A 20,098-nucleotide genomic window follows, 5' to 3' on the forward strand; every position below is an offset into this window, starting at 1 on the left:
TGGCTTCTCTGGTAAATTCTATCAGACTATCAAACATATAAGGAAAATCAGTATTAAATACATGAAACCCCCACACACATCTCATAAGCCTGCTATTAAAGTAAATGAAAATTTATTTTCTTTCTTTTGTTTTTTTAGACAGGGTCTTGCTGTGTAGTTCAGGCTGATACTGAACACACTATGTAGTCTAGGCTGGCCTTAAACTTGCAGTGATCCTTCTGACTCAGTCTCTTAAGTGCTGGTATTATAGGCACATGCAACCATGCCTGGGCATGAAAATCTCTAAACAACCTAGTACACAATGCCACACAGCCACAGCAAGCACCATACAAACCTTTTTCAAATTTCAAAAAAGAAAAGTAATTTCAGCCACCAGAATTTTTTTTTTTTTTTTTTTTGTCTTTTTCATTTTTATCGGTACCGGGGATCGAACTCACGACCACCTGCTTGCAAGGCAGGTGCTTATGCCGCTGAGCTAAATCCCCAGCCCCCAGCCACCAGAATTTAAAAAAAAACTTACATTGGGTATACACTAGTATCCCTAGTTACTTGAAAGGCTGAGACAGGAGAAGCCCAACCAAGTTTAAGGTCAACCTATGCAACCTAGAAAGACCTGGTCTCAAAATAAAAAGATCTGGGGATATAGCTTAGCACTAGACCGTGAGTTTAATTCCCAGCACCACCACAACAATGACAACAGACTTTTTCCATTTGCTTGTTTGTTTAGGTTCTTCTTGACACATGGTCTCACTATGTACCCCAGGATGGCTCTGAATTTGTGATCATCCTCCCTCAGCCTCTCAAGTGCTGGAATTCCAGATATGCACCACCATACCCAGTTCCCATGTCTTTTAGATTAAAATTAAATGTTGCTATATGTTTCTGTATGTTTTTACTCCTGCCTTTTGCTGGGGGGGGGGGCAGTGACAGGAGCTCAAGCATGCTGGGCAAGCCCTCTATCACTTAGCAATATACCTAGCCCTAACATTTCTGGTTAACCTGTTTTCAGCCTCAGCAGAGGACTTCAATTCTTTTTTTTCTTTTTAGTGACTGAACCAGGGCCAAAAGCATGGAATGACAAGAGCGCTACCACTAAGCCACATCCCTGGCCTTAACTACTTAAGTACCAGTGTTCCTTTCATATTGCCTAGTAAAACTGTAACTCATAATTTTATGTTAATTAATTTGTAATAATATGAAGATATTTAAGTAAAATATAACACTTTAAAAATTATACATAATCTACTTTTTTAGATTTAAGGATTGGAAAATAATTTACTGCACTATTTGGATTTTCAACTCTCCAAGAGGTTACTATCTACAAAAAAAAAAAAAAACGCATCACTAATGACAATGACATGAGCCTATAAAACAATTACAAACAGGCCCTAATTACCAACATATGAAATAAATGAGCCTTCAAACTACTTCAATACATAAGAGTGACTTATTTTGGAATTTGGACCTGTGTTTCCAAAGCTAACATACAGTGTATCATGTATGAGTAGGAATATTAATTTTAGGGAAAACAATCTAAAAGTTAAAGAAATTCTAAGCCAAGATGGTAGCACACATCTGTAATCCCAGCATTCAAGAAGCTGAGGCAGGAGGATTGCGAGTTTGAGGGCAGCCTAGACCACATATTGAGTTCAAGGCCAACCTGAACTACCTAGCAAGACAACACCTCAAAAAACAAGATAGATTGATTAATTGATCTGGGGATGATGGCAATTGTGAGCCCCTGAGTTCAAATCCTACTAATAGGGGGGAAAAAAGTTTTCCCCTAGCTTCAGGGTCTGTAGCTCCAAAAGTATGAAGAGAAAAGGGAGACAACAGAGTTGGTAATAGCTCAAGAGACATTCTGCAATACATATAAAAACTCTTGTTTTTCTGAACATCTTTCCTACAAAATATACAACATGCACAGATTCAGGTAGGTCTACTGTAGTCGCAAAATTGCAACATACAGGGGGAATACCCAGATGATGGAGTGGTAAGGAGCAAAGAAAAGGCCTGAGAGTCTGCTGTCCATACACTGAAATACAGCTATGTGAGGAAGACAAGGAGAAAGTGGATCCCTAGGACCCAAGAATCTGAAACGCTAATTGAAGCTCATAGAGAGAGTAAAGAGATAAACTTCAACACACCCAGCGGCACCTTCTCCAAGACAAGACTCACTGGGCTAGAGGAGCACTTCAAATCTGTAGAAACACGGTAAAAACTAGCAACCCCTGAGGCCTCCACAGAGAGAACTGAGTGGATGGGGAGCAGTGGACATGAAGGACTGCACCAGCTGGTGGCAAATGCTGAGGCTCAACCTCTTGGGCCACAGCACGATTGATAGGGAGCCATCTAGGAGAGGAGCCCACTAAGCTCAGAACCCAGACTACCTGCTGGCTCCACCTATCAGCTCCAAACTAGGCCAGAAAGTGCAGGCTCGTTGAGATTAGCCACTATCCTGCCAAAAAGCTACTGCTGGCTTGCTGGGGTAGGCATGGATCAGGACTGTCTTCAAATGTGTCTGCCAGTGACAGCAGAGCCAAAACTGGAGTGTTTGTTTGTTTCTCTCTCCCTTGCTTGTTTTGCTGTTGTTGTAGTTTTGTTTTTGCTTTTCTCTCCACTGTTTGTTCTTGTTTTTATATGTGAATATGGTTGCTAGTCTCTTTGTGGTTCTTCTGTTGTTATCTTTTCCTTCTCTCTTTCCTGCCAGTCTTCTGCACTAGTTTCCCAAAGTTAACATGATCCCCTTTGTCCTCCAACCTTATTTCTAATCCTTTCTTCTTCCACTTCTATTTTCTCCTTAACCCATTTTAAATTTTAACCCTGACTGTATAATGAATATAATTTTCTGGCTTGTTTTAGATTATTATATAGTCACCAATCTACTTCACCTGGTTAAAAGTAACTAATGATTAGCTCGGTTTGTCATATTCTAGGCTTTGTTTGATGTTAAAAGTGATATAGTTGTTCTAAACAACTCTTCTTCTTGGTAAGCCACGAATGAGACTGACTACAAGTGACGGAAAATACTGTGACACAGTGCCAAACATCCAGGGCCTGGTAAACAAGCAGCAACTTCTCATCCCTAACAAAGATGCTACTAGGACCTTCCAACATACTCAAAACCCAAGAACCAGCTATATCTGGAAGATACCTTGGAGGGGTACTCATTACCTAAGGGTTCTAAACACTAGCAATAAACCAAACCACCATGGTCAACTTATAAGCATTATCCTAGGAATAAAACTAAAAAAAGAAAAGAAAATGAAAAGACATTTAAACAAAATGCAACCCAAGACATCTGGTTCACCAAAGGCAAGTCCAGAGAGTAATAAGGCAGAACAATCCAAAAGCCTCCCACCCTGACCTCTTTGAAGTGGTAACAAAGCAACTGAACAAGGCTCTGGAAAACATGAAATCAGCAATAATTTCTCAAAAACTGCAGGGATTATGCCCATAATGCAGACTATGCTTAGTAACTCAAGAGCAGATACAGATGAAAAGATAGATGAGCTCAAAAAAATTATGGAAGCCATGAATGCTCAGCATAGGAAAGAAATGGAATCCATAAGGCAGATCCAAGCAGATATCCAGGAGAGTAAAAATTCCAATGAAAGTGTTTGCAGCAAATTAAACCAATGTGAGAACAGGATATCAGATACAAAAATAGGTTTGCAGTTTGTGAACATCAAAAGAAAGATTTCTTAAAAATAGCAAGGGATGGGCTGGGAATTTAGCTCAGCGGCATAAGCGCCTGCCCGGCAAGTGGGAGGTCATGAGTTCAATCCCCTGTACTGCCAAAAAAAAAAAAAAGCAAGGGATTATGAGAAATTAATCCAGCAACCGCTAGATGAGACAAAGAAAAAATTTCAGATTCACAGGAGTCAATGAAAAAGCAGGATAGCACAAATGATTAAAAAAAATTCACAGATGTCATGGCAGAAAACTTCCCTGGTGTGGAAAAAGAATTTGACATGCAGGTAACTGAGGAATAGAGGACTCCAATTAGCCACAATGAAAAAAAATCTATAGCCAAGCATACCATACTCAAGATTCTAGAAATTCAACACAAAAATAAAATCTTAAAGCTGTTAGGGGAAAAGAAACAAACCACCAATAAAGGAAAGCCCATCAAAATCATAGCTAACTTCTTGACACAAACTTTCAAGTCAGCAAGAGCTTGGAGTGAAGTATTTCAAGTTCTAAAGGAAAACAACATTCGACCCAGATTGATGTACCCTGTAAAACTACCTTTCAAAACTGATGGAGAAGATATTTCCATGACAAAGAATATTTGAGGAAATTTATAACCACCAAACCAACACTTCAAAATGTTTTAAAGGACATTCGAGAAAGAGATAATAAACAAGGTCTACAACTCCATGAACCACAGAAGGAATCCACCATGCAAGGCAAACAGAGGAAGGGAAAAAAAGTGGTGGTGGGGGGAGACCAACAACAGAAAATCACATGACAAGGATAAATCAATATGTAACAGTGATAACCATCAATGTTAATGGATTCAATTCACCAATTAAAAGACAGACTGGCAGAAAGGATCAAGAGACAAGATCTAACAAAACGCTGCATAAAACAAACACATTTAATTAAAAAAGAAACTCATAGACTGAAAATCAAAAAATGGAAAACAATACTCCAGGTGACAGGAACCCAGAAAAAAAAAAGGAGGGATAGCTATTTTATTTGCAGGCAAAGTGAATTTCAAATCAAGACAGATTAAGAGAGATAAAGAAGAACACTACAACCTTGGAAACAATCCACGAGAAGTTAACAAGCATAAATATAAATGCAACAAATATTAATGGGTATGAAAAATCAAGCAAACACTAATAAAATTAAATTGTATTGGGAGACCTTATATCGCACTGTCACAAAAAGATCAACTAGGGCTGGGGATTTAGCTCAGCAGCATAAGTACCTGCCTTGCAAGCAGGTGGTCGTAAGTTCGATCCCCGGTACTGGTAAAAAACGAAAAAGACAAAAAAAAAAAAAAAAAATCAACAAGGAAATATTAGAACCCCACAACATCAGAATACACATCCTTCTCAGCTGCACACAGGACATTCTCCAAAACAGAATACATACCAGCTCACAGAATATGCTTAAGTAAACACAAAGGAATTCAAATTATTCCATACATATTATCAGACCATAGTGCAATGAAATTGGAAATTCATGGCAAGAAAACCTGTAAGAACTTCATAAATACATGGAAATCAAACAGCACCTTTCTGAACACCAATGGATCACAGATGAAATTAAAGAAGAAATTAGATAGTTTTTACAATTGAATGATGCTAATACAACATATCGGAACTTGTAAGACACAAAGAACGTAGTCCTAAGAGGGAAATTTATAACAGTAAATACCCCTAATCAGGAAAATTGAGCAAGCACATGTAAACAACTTAATGATAAATATAAAGCTTCCAGAAAAAAGGCAAACTATGCCAAAAGCTTGTATCAGGGAGGAAAATTATAAAGATGTGAGCAGAAATTAATACACTGGGGACTAAAAAAACACTCAGTGAATTGAAGAACTGGTTCTGACAGATTAAATAAAATCGACAAACTCTTACCCAATTTATCAAAAAAAAAAAAAAGAAAGAAAGAAAGAAAGAAAGAAAGAAAGAAAGAGAAAGACTCAAATCCACACAATTAGGAATGAAAACGGTGAAATTAAAATGGACCCTACAGAGCTGGGGATTTAGCTCAGCTGATAAGTGCCTGCCTGGCAAGCGAGGTTGTGAATTTGATCCCCAGTACCAAAAGAAAAAAAAAAAAAAATCACACTGCTTAAGATGTTAAGGATTGCTTAAAAAGCTGGGTGTGGTGGGCACTCCTGTAATCCCAGCACTGGGGAGGCTGAGACAGGAGGATCACTGCAAGTCTGAGACTAGCCTGTGCTACAAACTGAGCCCTAAATTCACTGCATAGTGAAACCCTACTCAAAAAGGCCAAAATAAATAAATAAAATAAAATGGAGCCTGCAGAATTCCAGATCATCCATACCTACTATGAAAACATATTCTAGTAAAATGGAAAATGCAGGCCAGGCATGGTGCTACATATTTGTAATCCCAGCACTTATGAGGCTGAGCCAGGAGGATCATTACAAGTTTGAGACCAGCATGGGCTACAAAGAGAGCTCAAGATCATCCTGAACTGCACAGAAAGACCCTGTCTCAAAAACACCAAAAAAGAAAGAAACGGATGGATTCCTAGATACATATAAATTACAAGCTGAATCAAGAGGATACAAAAAATCCTAAATAAACCAATACCAATAAATGAAATTGAAGATGTAATTAAAAACCTCCCAACAAAGAAATGCCCAGGCCCTAACAGATTCATTGCTGAATTCTATCTACAAGAATTTTACAGAAGATCTAACACAACTACTTTTCAAACTCTTTAATGAAATTGAAAGGGAAACAATATTCCCATTGGAATATTGGAGACAAGCATTACCACAATACCAAAGCCAGAGAAGGATCCAACTAAGAAAGAAAAATACATTCCAATTTCCCTAATGAACACAAATGCAAAAATCCTCAATAAGATTACTGGTAAACAAAATGCAACAAATCATCAAGAAGATTATACACCAAGGCCAAGTAGGATTCATCCCAGGAATGCAGGGATGGTTCAAAATATGCAAATCAATAAATGTAATACACCATACTAATAGAGCCAAGGAAAAAAATCATATAATCATCTCAATAGACGCAGAAAAAGTTTTTGACAAAGTCCAGCACCCATTCGTGACAAAAACTGAAGATTAAAATTAAAACCATATTTTCACCATGCACTAATTTAAATTTGGAGTGGATCAAAGATCTTAATATTAAAACAGAAATATTGGGACCGAGGATTTCACTCAGTAGTGTAAGCCTGGCAAGCACAAGGTCATGAGTTCAATCCTTGATACCCCCCGCCAAAAGGAAAAAAACCCCAGAAACATTAAATCTACTAGCAGACAGAGTAGATAAAACTCTTAAAAGGTATTTGTGTAGGCAAAGACTTTAAGAACCCTGACTGCACAGAAACTATCAAAAAAATCAGTAACTGGGATCTCATCCTATTGAAAAGCTTTTGCACAGAAAAAGAAATCATCAACAGAGTGAAGAGACAACCCACAATGTGGGAAAAAATGTTTATCAGCTGTTTCTCAGACAAAGAATTACTGTTGAGAACTTATAAATAACTCCAAAAAAAAAAAAAAAATCAGACCTTCCAAATTTAAAGACCCAATCCAAAATGGGCATCTAAGAGAAAAAACAGACTTCTCAGATGAAGAAATAAAACAGCAAATAAAAATATGAAAAAAATATTCAACATCATTGGTCATGCAAGAGATACAAATTAAAACAACATCTCATCATCTCATCCCAGCAAGAATGACTATTATCAAGAAATTAACCAATAATAAATGCTGGTGGGGCTATGGGGAAAAACAAGCTCTTCTCCACTATTAATAGGTGTACAGACTGGTTCAACCACTGTGGAAATCCATCAGATTCCTCAAAAAACTAGGATTAGAGGTCCCATTTGACCCAGCTATTCCCTTCCAGGTTTCTTCCCAGAAGAATTAAAAACATACCATATCTGCACCCATGTTTATAGCAGCACAATTTTTAATAGCTACATCGTGGCAACAGCCAAATGCCCATCAATCCAGGAATACATAAAAAAGATGTGATCGTTTTATACAACGGAGTTCTACTCAGCCATAAAGGACAGATAGAAGACTTTTATTATGTAAACAAAGGCAACTTGAGATCACACTCAGAAGTGAAATAAATCAGACTACTGTGTAAACATTGTATTGTCTCCCTAGTGTGAGAAGCAGAAGGAGTAAATGATGTAAAATGTTAAGAAGCTTCAAAAGAAGACAAACTGGGATAAGGGAATGGAGGAAAGGGAAAAGCAAAAAATAAAATACACACACATATATAGGATAGTTAACATAGTTATATTACTAATTTCTCTTAGTTCATTGAAAGATCTGTGCTAATATTGTTTGGACAATTAAATCCTGAAGTAACTAATTTAAAGATAATAATATGCAATGTATTAACCAGTTACTCTCTTATTATCTTGTTTAGAAACTGTTTTTTTGTCTTTAAAGTAAAATAAAAATAAAATTTCAATGTAATATTGGAAACATAAAACATTGTGGTGCTAGAATGCATTAAAAATGCATTCTCAAGGTAATATAGGTAAAAAAAGATAATATACTTTATTTCTTAAAAGCATTTCCCGTACAAATTGCCAAGATGTTTACTGTTCTTTCACAGTAAGCTGTATTCAGAGCTTTCCTGCACAAACTAATCAAGACTGAAATTTTAATACAGTAAGAACACCATCATGAGTAATTCATGAGAAAGTATAGGCTTCAAGTTTGGTCTTAGGGCACTCATTGGTAATCTTACTACTCTGTGAGGATCTCAAGTTTGGGCCTAACCTAGACATCCCAATTATTTAGTCAGACTCTGTTAAGGTTTCTCTTCTAGATGTCATCCCAAAGTTTCATGTGCTCCTACGTCGGAATTTGGGGAGGTGACTGGTCACTAAGGGCACAGCCTGGGAAGTTGTATCTCTCTCCCTTCTCCTGTGATCTCTCTCTGCTTGTCTCCCTTGCCATGAGCTGTTTTCCCTGCCATGCCTCTTTGCCATACCACCCTGCATGGAGCCACCTGATTATGAACTACAAACTGCAAGTCAAAATAAAACTTTCTTCTTTAAATTTTGGGTGCTGGGTATTGTGGCCCAGAAACTAAGACAGACCCTGTCTCAAAATAAAAAAGGGGCTGAGATGCAGGTTAGTACAAAGACCTTCCATTCAATTCCTAATACCATGGGTGGAGGAAGAAAGGAGGGACAGAAGGAAAGGCTGGCTTCAGAATTCAGAGGCCATCTAACTTTTTTGGAATGAGTTATAAATACTGGAATCTATAGGTATTATGAAAGTATCTGTATCTTACTTCTCAATAAGCTACAAACAAGTTGCAAAAAAAAAAACTTACTGGGTATACTATAATGGCATTACAAGCATGCACGGCCACACTTGGCTTATTTTCCAATTTTATTTTAAAATCAAAATAGCTTCCGTGTAACTGAGATTCTGGTTATTTTATAAGAATGAAAAATCAAGTAAACTAGAGTTGGTAATTCTAAAGCTTCAGATATTTTAGAAGCCAGAGGCAATGACAGAAAATAGAATATTATTTTGGGGCTGGGGATATAGATCAGTCACACAGTGCCTGCCTGGCAAATTGGCAAGTGCAAGGTCCTGAGTTTGATTCCTACAAAAAAAAAAAAAAAAAAAAAAAAAGAAATAAAGAAAAAATACTTTAGACAGTGAGACCTTTTTTTTGGCCTTGGGGGCCGTGGTGTCTCAAAGTGGTCCAACCTGGCCTCAAATTTGGCATTCTCCTGCCTCAGTCTTCCAAAGTGCTAGGATGACAGTCATGCACTCCTACATAAGGCTTAACAACGCTTCAAAATCGGACTTAGGACGCTGACTTAAAAATTAATACTAATATTGCCGTTTCAAAACATTTTTATCCTTTAGTAACTATTACCAAGTCTTCCTATCTCAGGAAGTGTGCAGAAGAGTTGCAGGTAATCAAAACAATGTATTAAATTTTACGATGAAAGACAGGTAAATATTGAAAATACAAGACTGGCTATGAGCTGACCGTTTCTTAACTTTTGTGTCTTTAACGTTTCCCAAAACAAAAAGTTAAGAAGAACTACATAAGCATAATTTTAAAAATTTACAGTTCCCCTAAAAGAGCATTTAAGATCAAATTTTTTCACTTCGCAATCATCCCACAGTCCTATTACCTAATTATTAAACGAAATTTCGTGGGTCTCGATCTGCTTTAAAGTTTTTGCTGGTGAGTTTCAAGACCTCACTGCAAAAGGCAGACGCTGAGAACACAAAGAGGAGAAGGGCAATCACTGGGCTCAGTCTCCACGCGAGGTCCCCTGTAATCGTCGGGGGTCTGCGACTGGGGCAGAGGCCGCTGCTTGTCTACGCAAGCCCGGGAATAAGCTCAAGCGACCAAACGGCCTGGCACAGGCAGCCTGGGTTTGGAGGTAGTCAGCCAGTTAAGATACTGAGACACTTATCTCTCAGAAACACTTCTGAGCCCAACACTGGGCTGCGCGACACCGAAGGGCAGGAACCCAGGCCCAGGCCGCGGTGTTAAGGCCTCTAGGAAGTGACACCTTCGGGCGGTAAAGACCACAAAAGAGCTTGACAGCTCCGGTCGGCGCCCAGCGGCCTTGCGACCCCGCCCCGCCCCTCCCCTCCCCGCCCCCGCCCCCGCCCCCGCCAGGGTCCCCTTTGGCGCCGCCGTCCCTAGGGCCCCACTTTCAGCCTGACTCCCATTTCCAAGACTTCCTGTTCTCCTCTCCACCACCCTGACTGTGTCGTTTGAACCCGGGGCCCCAGCGGGACTACGCAGAGCAAAGACTAAGAAGAGGACCCTTGAAGTTGACAATGCCACACTCACCTGACCGTATTCAAGCGTGAAAACCTGCAAGATCGACTTCCGAAACAAGGCTCAGCATCCAAAATGGCAGTTTCACCGGCCTCAGCACAACCAGCGGGAGCGGAAGGATCCTCGGGTCAAATTAACCACGCCTCTCCTCGCAAGGATTGGCTGCGCTCTGGCCGCTGCCGGGACCCACGAGGCCGCTTCCAGCTCCCTTGGGAGTCGGCGCGGCCAGGGACTATTTGCTGCGGCGGAGGTGCCGGTTGCGACATTGTCCCGTGATGACTGAGTCATCTGCTGAGACACTTCCCGGCTTTTGCCCTGAGTTTGGTGATATGGGAGGCAACTACCGGTTCTCTAACTCCGTGCTTAGTACCTTTGTCTCGGATTGGTCCAGCCCCTGGAAAAACCGGACTGCAGAATTGAGTTCCTCGCTGAAATTTCCTCAGTCCCAGTCTTGCCTTCCCTTCGCCCTCGTCGGCTTTGCCCTACGTCCTGGTTATTGTCTGCTGGTAGAGAGACTGGGCGCAGGTTTCGATTCCTCCCTAGCAGAGCACCATTGTCTGAGGGATTCTGCCCTCGCTGTCTCTGCATTTCCACCTGCTAACGCTGATTCCTCTGCTCTATTGTTAAAGCTGTCTTGATTATTCTTTCAACCACAGACTCTTGGGCCACGTTAAATTTAGCAATTTTCTACACTATACCACCCTGAACGTACCCGATCTCATGTAAATTCAGTAATGTTTCTTCAGCACCACGTTCTCTGGCAATTTCCTCTACGTATCGCTACGTATAGAGGAAACTTTTCATTCGATTATCTGTTTTTAACTTGAAAACCATTTTCTTGGCTTAGCATTGGCAGGGGTTTCCTGGACTCCGCTTCCAGAAAAAGGTAATCCTGCCCCCTGCTGTAGAGGCTGCGTCTGCCGAGATCAAAATTGTGATGTTTCATCGCCCTGGGGCACTCATCTGAGAGGTAAAGAGGCACGAGTTTCTGGGAGATTTTTATGAATACCAATACTGTCTCTATTGCGTTTTGCAGCATTTCGAAATAAAAACAGGTTCTGACAACTCAAAACACAACATTTGGTTTCTTGTAAGTGGATTTTTTTTTCAGTAAATGCATATGAAAATTGAATTATTCTGCAACAAAATCATAGCATTAAAAAAAATGAGAACAGACCGCTCCAATTTTAAGAGTGTAGAAATACGAACCCAAATGTAATGTATACCGACCTTATTTAGATATTTCAAGCAAGCCAGTTATAAAACATTTAGAGGATAATTGAGGATATTATATCATGGAGTGAGAAATACCAAAAAGCCCCAAAATTGTTATTTTATAAGAAAAAAATCCTGATATTTTAAGACAGGCATTGCAGAGGTAAAATGGCAGTAAAAATCTCGATAATTGGATGATGGCTATTATTGTATTATTTCCTCTACTTTTAAGTATGTTTTAAAATGTTCACAGTCACTAGGCAAAAGGTGGAAGCAATCCAGCTGTTCATCATGGGATGAATGGATAAACAAAAATATGTTTATGGTGATTTAACTTTAAAATTTTTGAAGCAGTGCATAAACATGGCAAACTACATACAGCTGAAAATGATATACACTGAAACTAAGTCTTTCTAGTCTGAACCTTAGTCATACAGTCCCCCTTTTTATAAGTAACCACTGTTACTAGATTCTTGTGGGTTTTTTTGGAAGTTACCTAAGCTATAATAATATCACTTACCTCTATAAAATTGTTGTGATTAAATGTCTAGTGTATGAAAGCTTAGAATGGTATTCAACAGATTTTGTTTTGTTTTGGTCTCACTATATAGTTCAGTCTGACTTTGAACTCACTACAAAGCCCAGGCTGGCCTCAAATTTTCAATGATGTTTGCATGTTTTGTTTAAGATAGGGTCTCACTGTGTAGTTTAGGCTGGTCTTGAACTCATTGTGATCCTCATGCCTAAGCCTCCAGAGTGCTGAGATTACAGGCATGTGCCACCATGCCCAGTTTGCATGGTTGTTGTTTTTTTAATACATATAGTTGCAAAATAGATATACTTTACTATAAAGTTTAATACATATAGTTGCAAAATAGATATACTTTACTATAATTTACTTTATGATATATATCCTGGAGATTATCCCAAACCAGTAGTTATCAATAATTCTCATTCTTTGAAAGGACTACATAATATTCCATTATATATGTGTACCTTAATTTTAAAGCAGAGTTGTACTGATAGCCATTAGGTTATTTCCAATGTTTTGCCTCTGAACAATCCTGCAGTAACTAGGTATTTGCCAGCATGACTTGTATTTACTGGGTGAGTTCCCAGTCAAAGGGTAGATACAATTTTTTAATAGATTCTGGCAATTCACCTGTGAAAAAGGAAGTACGAATTTGCACCTACATCAAAGTATTCTTTTTTTTTTCTTCTTTTTTGAGACAGAGTCTCACCATGCAGTTCAGGTTGGCCTTGTGCTCACTTCATAGCCCAGACTGGTCTTGAACTTTCAATGATCCTCCTGCCTCAGCCTCTCGAGTGCTGGAATTACAGGCTTATGCCACCATGCCTGGCACCAACACCAGACTATTGATAGTTTCTATTTTCCTGTGCCCTTGACATTTTAGCAACCTTGTTAAATCCATGGAAATAAACATAAGCTAAAAAGTGTCATTAGTCCATGGTCTAATGACACAATTCATTTAGAAAAATTGCTTCCTACTCAGGATTTGTTTGATTCAACAGTCACTACTTGTGTTCTGGGTCTCTGCAAAACCCACCTGTCTAACCATTCAGCTTCTGCAACAACTGTGAATTGTAATAACACAAGCAACCAGTTATTCAAACACTATCTGGGAGGATGAGAAGAGAGGCAGTATCTCTATCCCTGGCTAAAAAGACTGTTTTCATTCAGAAGCAAAGCATAATAAAAAACAAACTGACTCAGACTGTTTCACTTAAAAATCCTGTTTTGCTGTTAAGAGAAAAATTTCAGCATTTCTTCAGTTAACCTGTACTCTTATTTGTTTGTTTAAATCATTACAACTAATGGCTCTAACTAAAACTTGATTACAGTGTTTGAACCCAGTAAAATAAGAATCTCTCAGTAACAGGCCTGAAGGCCCATATCAGTCAATTCTATTTTTATACAATTTTTTCAGTTAAGCATGGCTTTTACATTGTTTTTCTGTTTGGGTTTTTGTTGTCTGTTTTTGAGCCAGGGTCTTGCTATGTAGTACAGACTAGCCTTGAACTTGCTTATATAGTCTGGGTTGGTCTCGGTACTTCCAATGATCCTCCTGCTTCAGCGTTCTGAGTGCTGGGATTACAGATATGCACCACCACACCAGGTTTTTACATTGTTGGGGGCACATGCCTATAACTGCAGCACTCAGAAGGCTGATGCAGGAGGATTGCCACAAGTTTGAGGCATGGGCTACATAGTTCAAATCAGTCTGAACTACATAGAGACCCTGTCTTAATAAATAAATAAATTAACAGTCCTTTTGTTGCCTACAAACCCTAAAATATTTACATACTGTCTGGCCCCTTATAGAAAAAGTTTACTGACTCCTGCAATAAAAGTAAAGTACTATATACTGTGTAAGAGAAAAATGGAAGACAATGGAGATGGAGATATTTGCATTAGGTACTGATGTTTGGAAATGAGAGCTTCGGGACTGGGGATTTAGCTCAGTGGCATAAGCGCTTGCCTTGCAAGCAGGCAGTCGTGAGTTCAATCCCTGGTACCGATAAAAACGAAAAAAAGACAAAGAAAAACAAATTAGGAAATGAGAGCTTCAGACAGCTCAGGCTAAAGAAGATAAAATGGAATAGGAACAACTTGGCTACCTTCTCAGGTCCATGGAAGAAATCAAGATGGTTTTCTACAGCATCTACAGAACAGTTCTTAAGAGCAATACTCAACATTTTTAATTAGGACTTTATACTAATATTAAGCATCTGTGTGTCATTTTGCAGTCTACAGGGGCTGGGGACAGAGCTCGCAAGCTCACAAGCATGAAGCCATGAGTTCAATTCCTGGTACCAAAAAAAAAAAAAAGCAGTCTCTGAAACACTTATAAATGCATTACCTCAACTTGAGGCTCACTATATGTCCAGGAAGCACCTGTAGGTCAGAAATCTTTATCAATTTTTATAGAAAAAAAGTGAAGTAACCAACCAAGGGCTAGCATCAATTGGAAATCAGATCATGAAACCAGATCTTGAGACAATATTTTATATTTTCCATATGCCCATATAATTTCCATTTTAGTCTTACATTTGTTTCCTGGGCCGGGCACATTAGTGCACCTGTAATGTCAACACTGGAGGCTGAGACAGGAGGATTGTTTTGAGTTGGCTAGTTTGGGCTACAAAGTGAGTTTAAAGCCAGCCTGAACTGCATAGTTCAAAAAACAGAACAAAATGAAAAATTTTTTTCCTGGTCTTACATTTAATCTGTTAATTGGATTTATCAATAAATACAAATAAAATGCATTAAATTACTACTCTTGCTTTGGAGCCAAATATATATTGATCAAAAGTTTTCAAAGTTTTAGTTGTATTAATATTACTTATCATCATTGTAATAGTCCTAAAAAACTCATTTTTCCTTAAATGATTTTAATGGAATAAGACTAGTAGTAAGTTTTCAGAATAAATTCAAAAGTTTAAACTTCACCCTTTAAAAATATAAGATTCTTATCAAAGCTGTAGCAATCTGGCATAAGGATAAAAATATGGGTCAATGAAATAGAACTGTAAGCCCAGAAATAAACTACACATTCACGGACAATTGATTTTTATCTTATTTTTTTTTATTTCATTTTTTTAAGTTGTCTCACCATGTAGTTCAGGCTGGTCTTGAACCCACTATGTAGCTCAGGATAGCCTCAAACTTTCTGTAATCACCCTGCCTCAGCCTCCCAAGTGCTAGGATTATAATTATGTGCCACCATGCTGGGCTGGATAATCTATTTTAAATAATAATATTGAGAGAATTCAGTGAGAGAAAATAAGTCTTTTTAACAAATAGTGCTAGAGGGGCTGGGGATTTAGGCATAAGCGCCTGCCTTGCAAGCAGGCAGTCGTGAGTTCAATCCCCAGTACCGATAAAAAAAGAAAAAGACAAAACAAACAAATAGTGCTAGAAAAGCTGGACAACCACAGGCAAAAAAAAGTTAAACTCTCCTGCTTCATACCATATACAAAACTAAGAATGGATCAAAGATCTAAATGTAAGAACCAAAATTATGAAAACTCTTAGAAGAAATAACAGGTGAAATTTTTCATATCTAAGTCCTAGTTTCTTAGTGTTGTAGTCAGGGATTTCAAGGAAAATAATTACATACAGGACACATAATTTATAGTATTATTTTATAATAGTTTAATATAAGAAGTATAGGAAATCTGTTCCCACTAAGATCCTAGGAATCCAGTCAAGGGCATGGATCCCATAGCAAAGTCCTACATGAGTCCAGCTGAAGACCTAGAACCCATGACAGTGCCCACCACGAGTCCAACTGGAGACCTAGAGCCCACAATAATATCTCACACAAGTTCATTTCACACATCTACACTGGGGAGGCCCAAAGGGCAGTGGTGGAAGCTAAAAAGTCTGTGCCAGCAGGATGAAAAATCTGTGCCAGTAGGTTGAGGAGTCTCTGCACTGGAGCCAGGAAGCAATGCTCGAAGTAAGAACCAGAGCTCCCCCCAAAAGTCCCACAGCCATCTTCAGTGACAAGGTCCTGAGTTCTGACGATGATAACAGCCAAGTTCATGTCAGGAAGCCAGCATGACAAGTTTCTCCTAGAGATTGAATAGCACTCATCTTCCCCTTCTGAGCCAGGAAGCCCTGAAGACCAGAGCTCCCCCAAAGTGAACCACAGTCATTCCAGCGATAAAACAAAGGTCCCAAGCTCCTCTGAGGATGAGAAGCTCAGGAAAGAAGCTTCAAATCAGGAAAGAAGCTCAACAATTTCCTCCAGGAGAACCAACAACACTCAACTGTTGTTCTCCAGTTCTTTATCTTGGCAACAATCCTCTGTGTGTCCACCACACAGCACCAGGCTGATTCAATTCAGCTGGTATTATAAGGTGACCACTAGTTACCAATCCACCACACTTAGATGTGACACTCAAATCACAACCAAAGAAAAATAAATTGGTCATCTATAAATAAAAAACTTTGGGGCTGAGGATTTAGCTCAGGGGCATAAGCACCTGCCTTACAAGCAGGCAGTCGTGAGTAAGATTCCTGGTACCGATAAAAAAAAAAAAAAAAAAAAAAAAGAAAGAAAGAAAGTTAAACACAATTATCATATGACCCAGAAGTTTTACTCCTGGGCATATATGTATACACCCAAGTGACATGAAAACATGTTGACACAAAAAATTATACAAAAATGTTCATAGAACATTATTCATAAAACCCAAATATCCATCAACTGATCAATGGATAAATAAGTGGTATATATATGCATACCGTGGAGTATTATTCACCAATGACAGGAATGAAGTACTGACACACACTAGCATGGATAACTCTTGAAAACATTATACTAAGTAAAAGAAACTAGATGCAAAGGTTCAATATTATGTTACCCATTTATATGAAATATCCAGAATAGGCAAACAGACAAAGAGCAGCTTAGCATTTGCCAAGAGCTGGGTAAGAAAGAATGGGGACTTACTGCTAATGGTAGGAGATTTCCTGGAGTGATGAAAATGTTCTTGAATTACATGGTGGTAGGAGTTACCATTTGGATCTTAAATGTCCTCCCAAGGCCGTGTATTGAAGGCTTGGTTTAAAGCCTGTGGAGCTATGGGAAGGTGGGAGATCCTTCAAAAGATGGAAACTAGGGGCCTGAGATTTAGCTCAGTGGCTTACACACCTGCCTGGCAAGCGTGAGGTTGTGAGTTCGATCCCCAATACAAAAAAAAAAAAAAAAAAAAAAAAAAAAAAACCAGATGGAAGCTAGTGAAAGTAGAAGTCAGGTCATTGGATGGGTGCCCTTGAAGGAAGATACTATGTTCTGACTCTATCTCTCTCCTTCTCTGTCTCCTTCCTGGGTGCCAGGACGTAAGCAACTCTGCCCTATTTACTTCCATCCTGACAGTTGGCCTTGCTACAAGCCCAAAGCAGAGGCCAAAAAACTATGAAATGAAACCATGAACCAAAATAAGGCTTTATGCTTTCATTTGTTCTTATCACTTATCATAACAATAGAAAGCTAGCTGTAATATTCCATAACCCTATGAATATACTAAAATCTACTAAATTGTATGTTTTAGAAAAGTGAGTTTCAAGGCATGTAAATTATACCATAATAAAATTTTTTCCCAAAAATAGGTTAAAAAAATTTTTTTACAATTACTATTGTAATATACAGCTCTAACAAGTTAATCATACGATCTAATGAATGTAAAATGTATTTCAGAGCTAGAGGTGTAGCTCAGTGGTAAAGAGTGTGCTTGGCATGTGTAAAAACTTGGGTTTGAGCCCCAGTAACAAAACCAAACAAAAATGGATTGGGAACATATTTAAGGGGGAGAGTTAATATAGTTGAGGTGGCAAAATGATAGCATAACTGAGCAGACTATAAAAGTAGAGAAAAAAGTGGGGGGATCCACAATTAATTAAAAAGCTTTCTGAATCTAGAGTTCAGATAAGAGCAGAGGAAACATTACTTTTTTATTTCATAGTTTTAAATTATTATTTGATCATAACCCTGAGTCACAACACCTCAAGGACATTTTTAGAGCAAAGGAAATTTATAAGAATAGCATCATTGGGCTGGGGATATAGCCCAGCAGTACAGTGCCTGCCCAGCAAGCCCAAGGTCCTGAGTTTGATTCCTGATACCAAAAAAAAAAAGCATTATTAAGATCTTATTTTATGAGAAGATGGAAAAGGCTGCCCAGCTTCCCCACCCAAAGTGCTGCAGATTGAATTTAGGGCATCTAGTTGCTGTACCACAGAGATACACCCCAACCCCAGACACCCAGCTCCATACAGTAACTTAACAATAAATCTAAGAAGTTTCACTGGAGACTAATTTTTATCTGTTAGCAACTCTCCCGCTGAAAATACCAATTAAATCAATTTCATAGGGTATAATAAAGTCAAGTTTACATCGTTTAGTCCAAACTAATCAAAAATTATTGTGAAGTATAAAAGCTAATGCCTAAAAAATATATATAAAAGTTAATATCTATTCGAGCTTGCATTCTTACACAAAAGTCTAAAATCTTACTGGTTGAGTGAAAACAATTCAATTTCTGAGTATGTAGAAATTAAAAATTTAATTGAAATTAAAATGTTTTCTTGACTGATGTCAAACAATTCCTACCTATCTAATTTACAATAAAGAAACGAATGAATAAGCTATTTATCACAGAATTGTGAAGGACCAAGATTCTTCAATATAACCATTATATCGCATTAGATGCAGACAATGATATCATCTTGTTGGAGATTTGGGGGAAGGACAGTCTGGAAGAATGCTTTATGCAAATACCAGAACTTGTCGTTGTCTCAGTAAGGACAGCATTCTCATTAGTTCTGCCTTTGTAGGGCCAATAACCATAAGAAATATTTGCATAATGCTTTCACAAATGTATTTTACTTAACTATGACCGAGGAGACTAGGAATTACTACATTGTAATTCATTTTATACCTTAGGAAACAGAGGCTCAAAATATGGAAGCGACTTGCCCAAAGTCTCCATTCATCAATGGTAGATCTGGGGATCAAACCAAATCTTCTAATATCACCTCATCTTTTCATCGCGTTCCTTCTTTTTCCAAGTAGGCGATGTTAGAGGCAGGTGTGGGCATTCTACAAGATAGGATGAGAGGAAAGAAGGAAAGGCAACAGGGAAAGAGTGAAGATTTTGACGGGAGAAAGAGTTTTATTAGGAACCCAGTCACTCTCAATCCCCAAATGCCTCTTAAGTGGCAACAATGATCACAAGTTACCCTGAGTCTACCAATTTCTGTTATTTTGAGTCAACCATCGTGCTGGAGAAATGAATGTTCAAAAGAAGTCTAAGGATGTTTCTTGTCTGAGGTTCTGACAGCTGAATTTAGCCCCTCCTATGGAGGCCATAGCCCCTCTTCCTTGCCCACAGTGCATGCCTTAGGGAGCAAAGACACGGGGAACTGTTAAGAGAGCGGAAAGAAGAGGGTTGCGCTGGGTTGGGGGTGCCACGACTGGGCTAAGGAGAAGGGGGAGCTTGTGGCGGAGCTGTGGTTACCGGCATGTGGGTTTTGTGGCCGAACACCACGGTGGGGTAGGAAACCAGGATTAGAGCTGACAGTCAGGGTGGAGTTCACGTACCCAGGTAGGTTTGGGGAGCCGGAAGGGCAGAGCGCGCCAGAGAAAGACCGAGGTGGGCGCGAGGATGGGTGGTCTCGGAGCCAGAAGATGCAGGTTTCTGAAGTCCCGCCCTCCCGGGCCCCTCTGCTGCAAGCCCCGCCCACAGCGCCAGACACGCGCCTGAGGGCGGGGAGGGGGCCCGTGCTGGGGAGGGGGAAGAGGGAGAGGTGAGATTCG

General features: G+C 39.0%; 1 protein-coding gene across 4 annotated transcripts in view; it reads right to left on the reverse strand.

Annotated features, from left to right (window-relative positions):
* The window catches only part of Ist1 (IST1 factor associated with ESCRT-III), a 52,791-nt gene extending 32,786 nt beyond the window's left edge, over positions 1–20,005 (reverse strand). Inside the window, exons 1-2 of one of the 4 annotated variants that reach the window (XM_063247608.1) lie at positions 19,883–20,005; positions 19,221–19,381 (exon numbers count right to left, since the gene is read on the reverse strand). In XM_063247608.1, the coding sequence (XP_063103678.1) occupies positions 19,221–19,271 (51 nt within the window). In that variant the 5' untranslated portion in view covers positions 19,272–19,381; positions 19,883–20,005. Of the gene's footprint in view, positions 1–10,547; positions 11,618–19,220; positions 19,382–19,882 lie in introns of those variants that run through there. The other 3 variants (XM_063247610.1, XM_063247609.1, XM_003471953.5) reach the window with 3 other exon arrangements.
* Between the last annotated feature and the right edge of the window lie 93 nt (positions 20,006–20,098).

The sequence above is a fragment of the Cavia porcellus genome, unplaced genomic scaffold (assembly GCF_034190915.1).
Source record: "Cavia porcellus strain 051 isolate PalLab524CR breed Dunkin Hartley unplaced genomic scaffold, mCavPor4.1 scaffold_4, whole genome shotgun sequence".
NCBI lineage: Eukaryota > Metazoa > Chordata > Mammalia > Rodentia > Caviidae > Cavia > Cavia porcellus.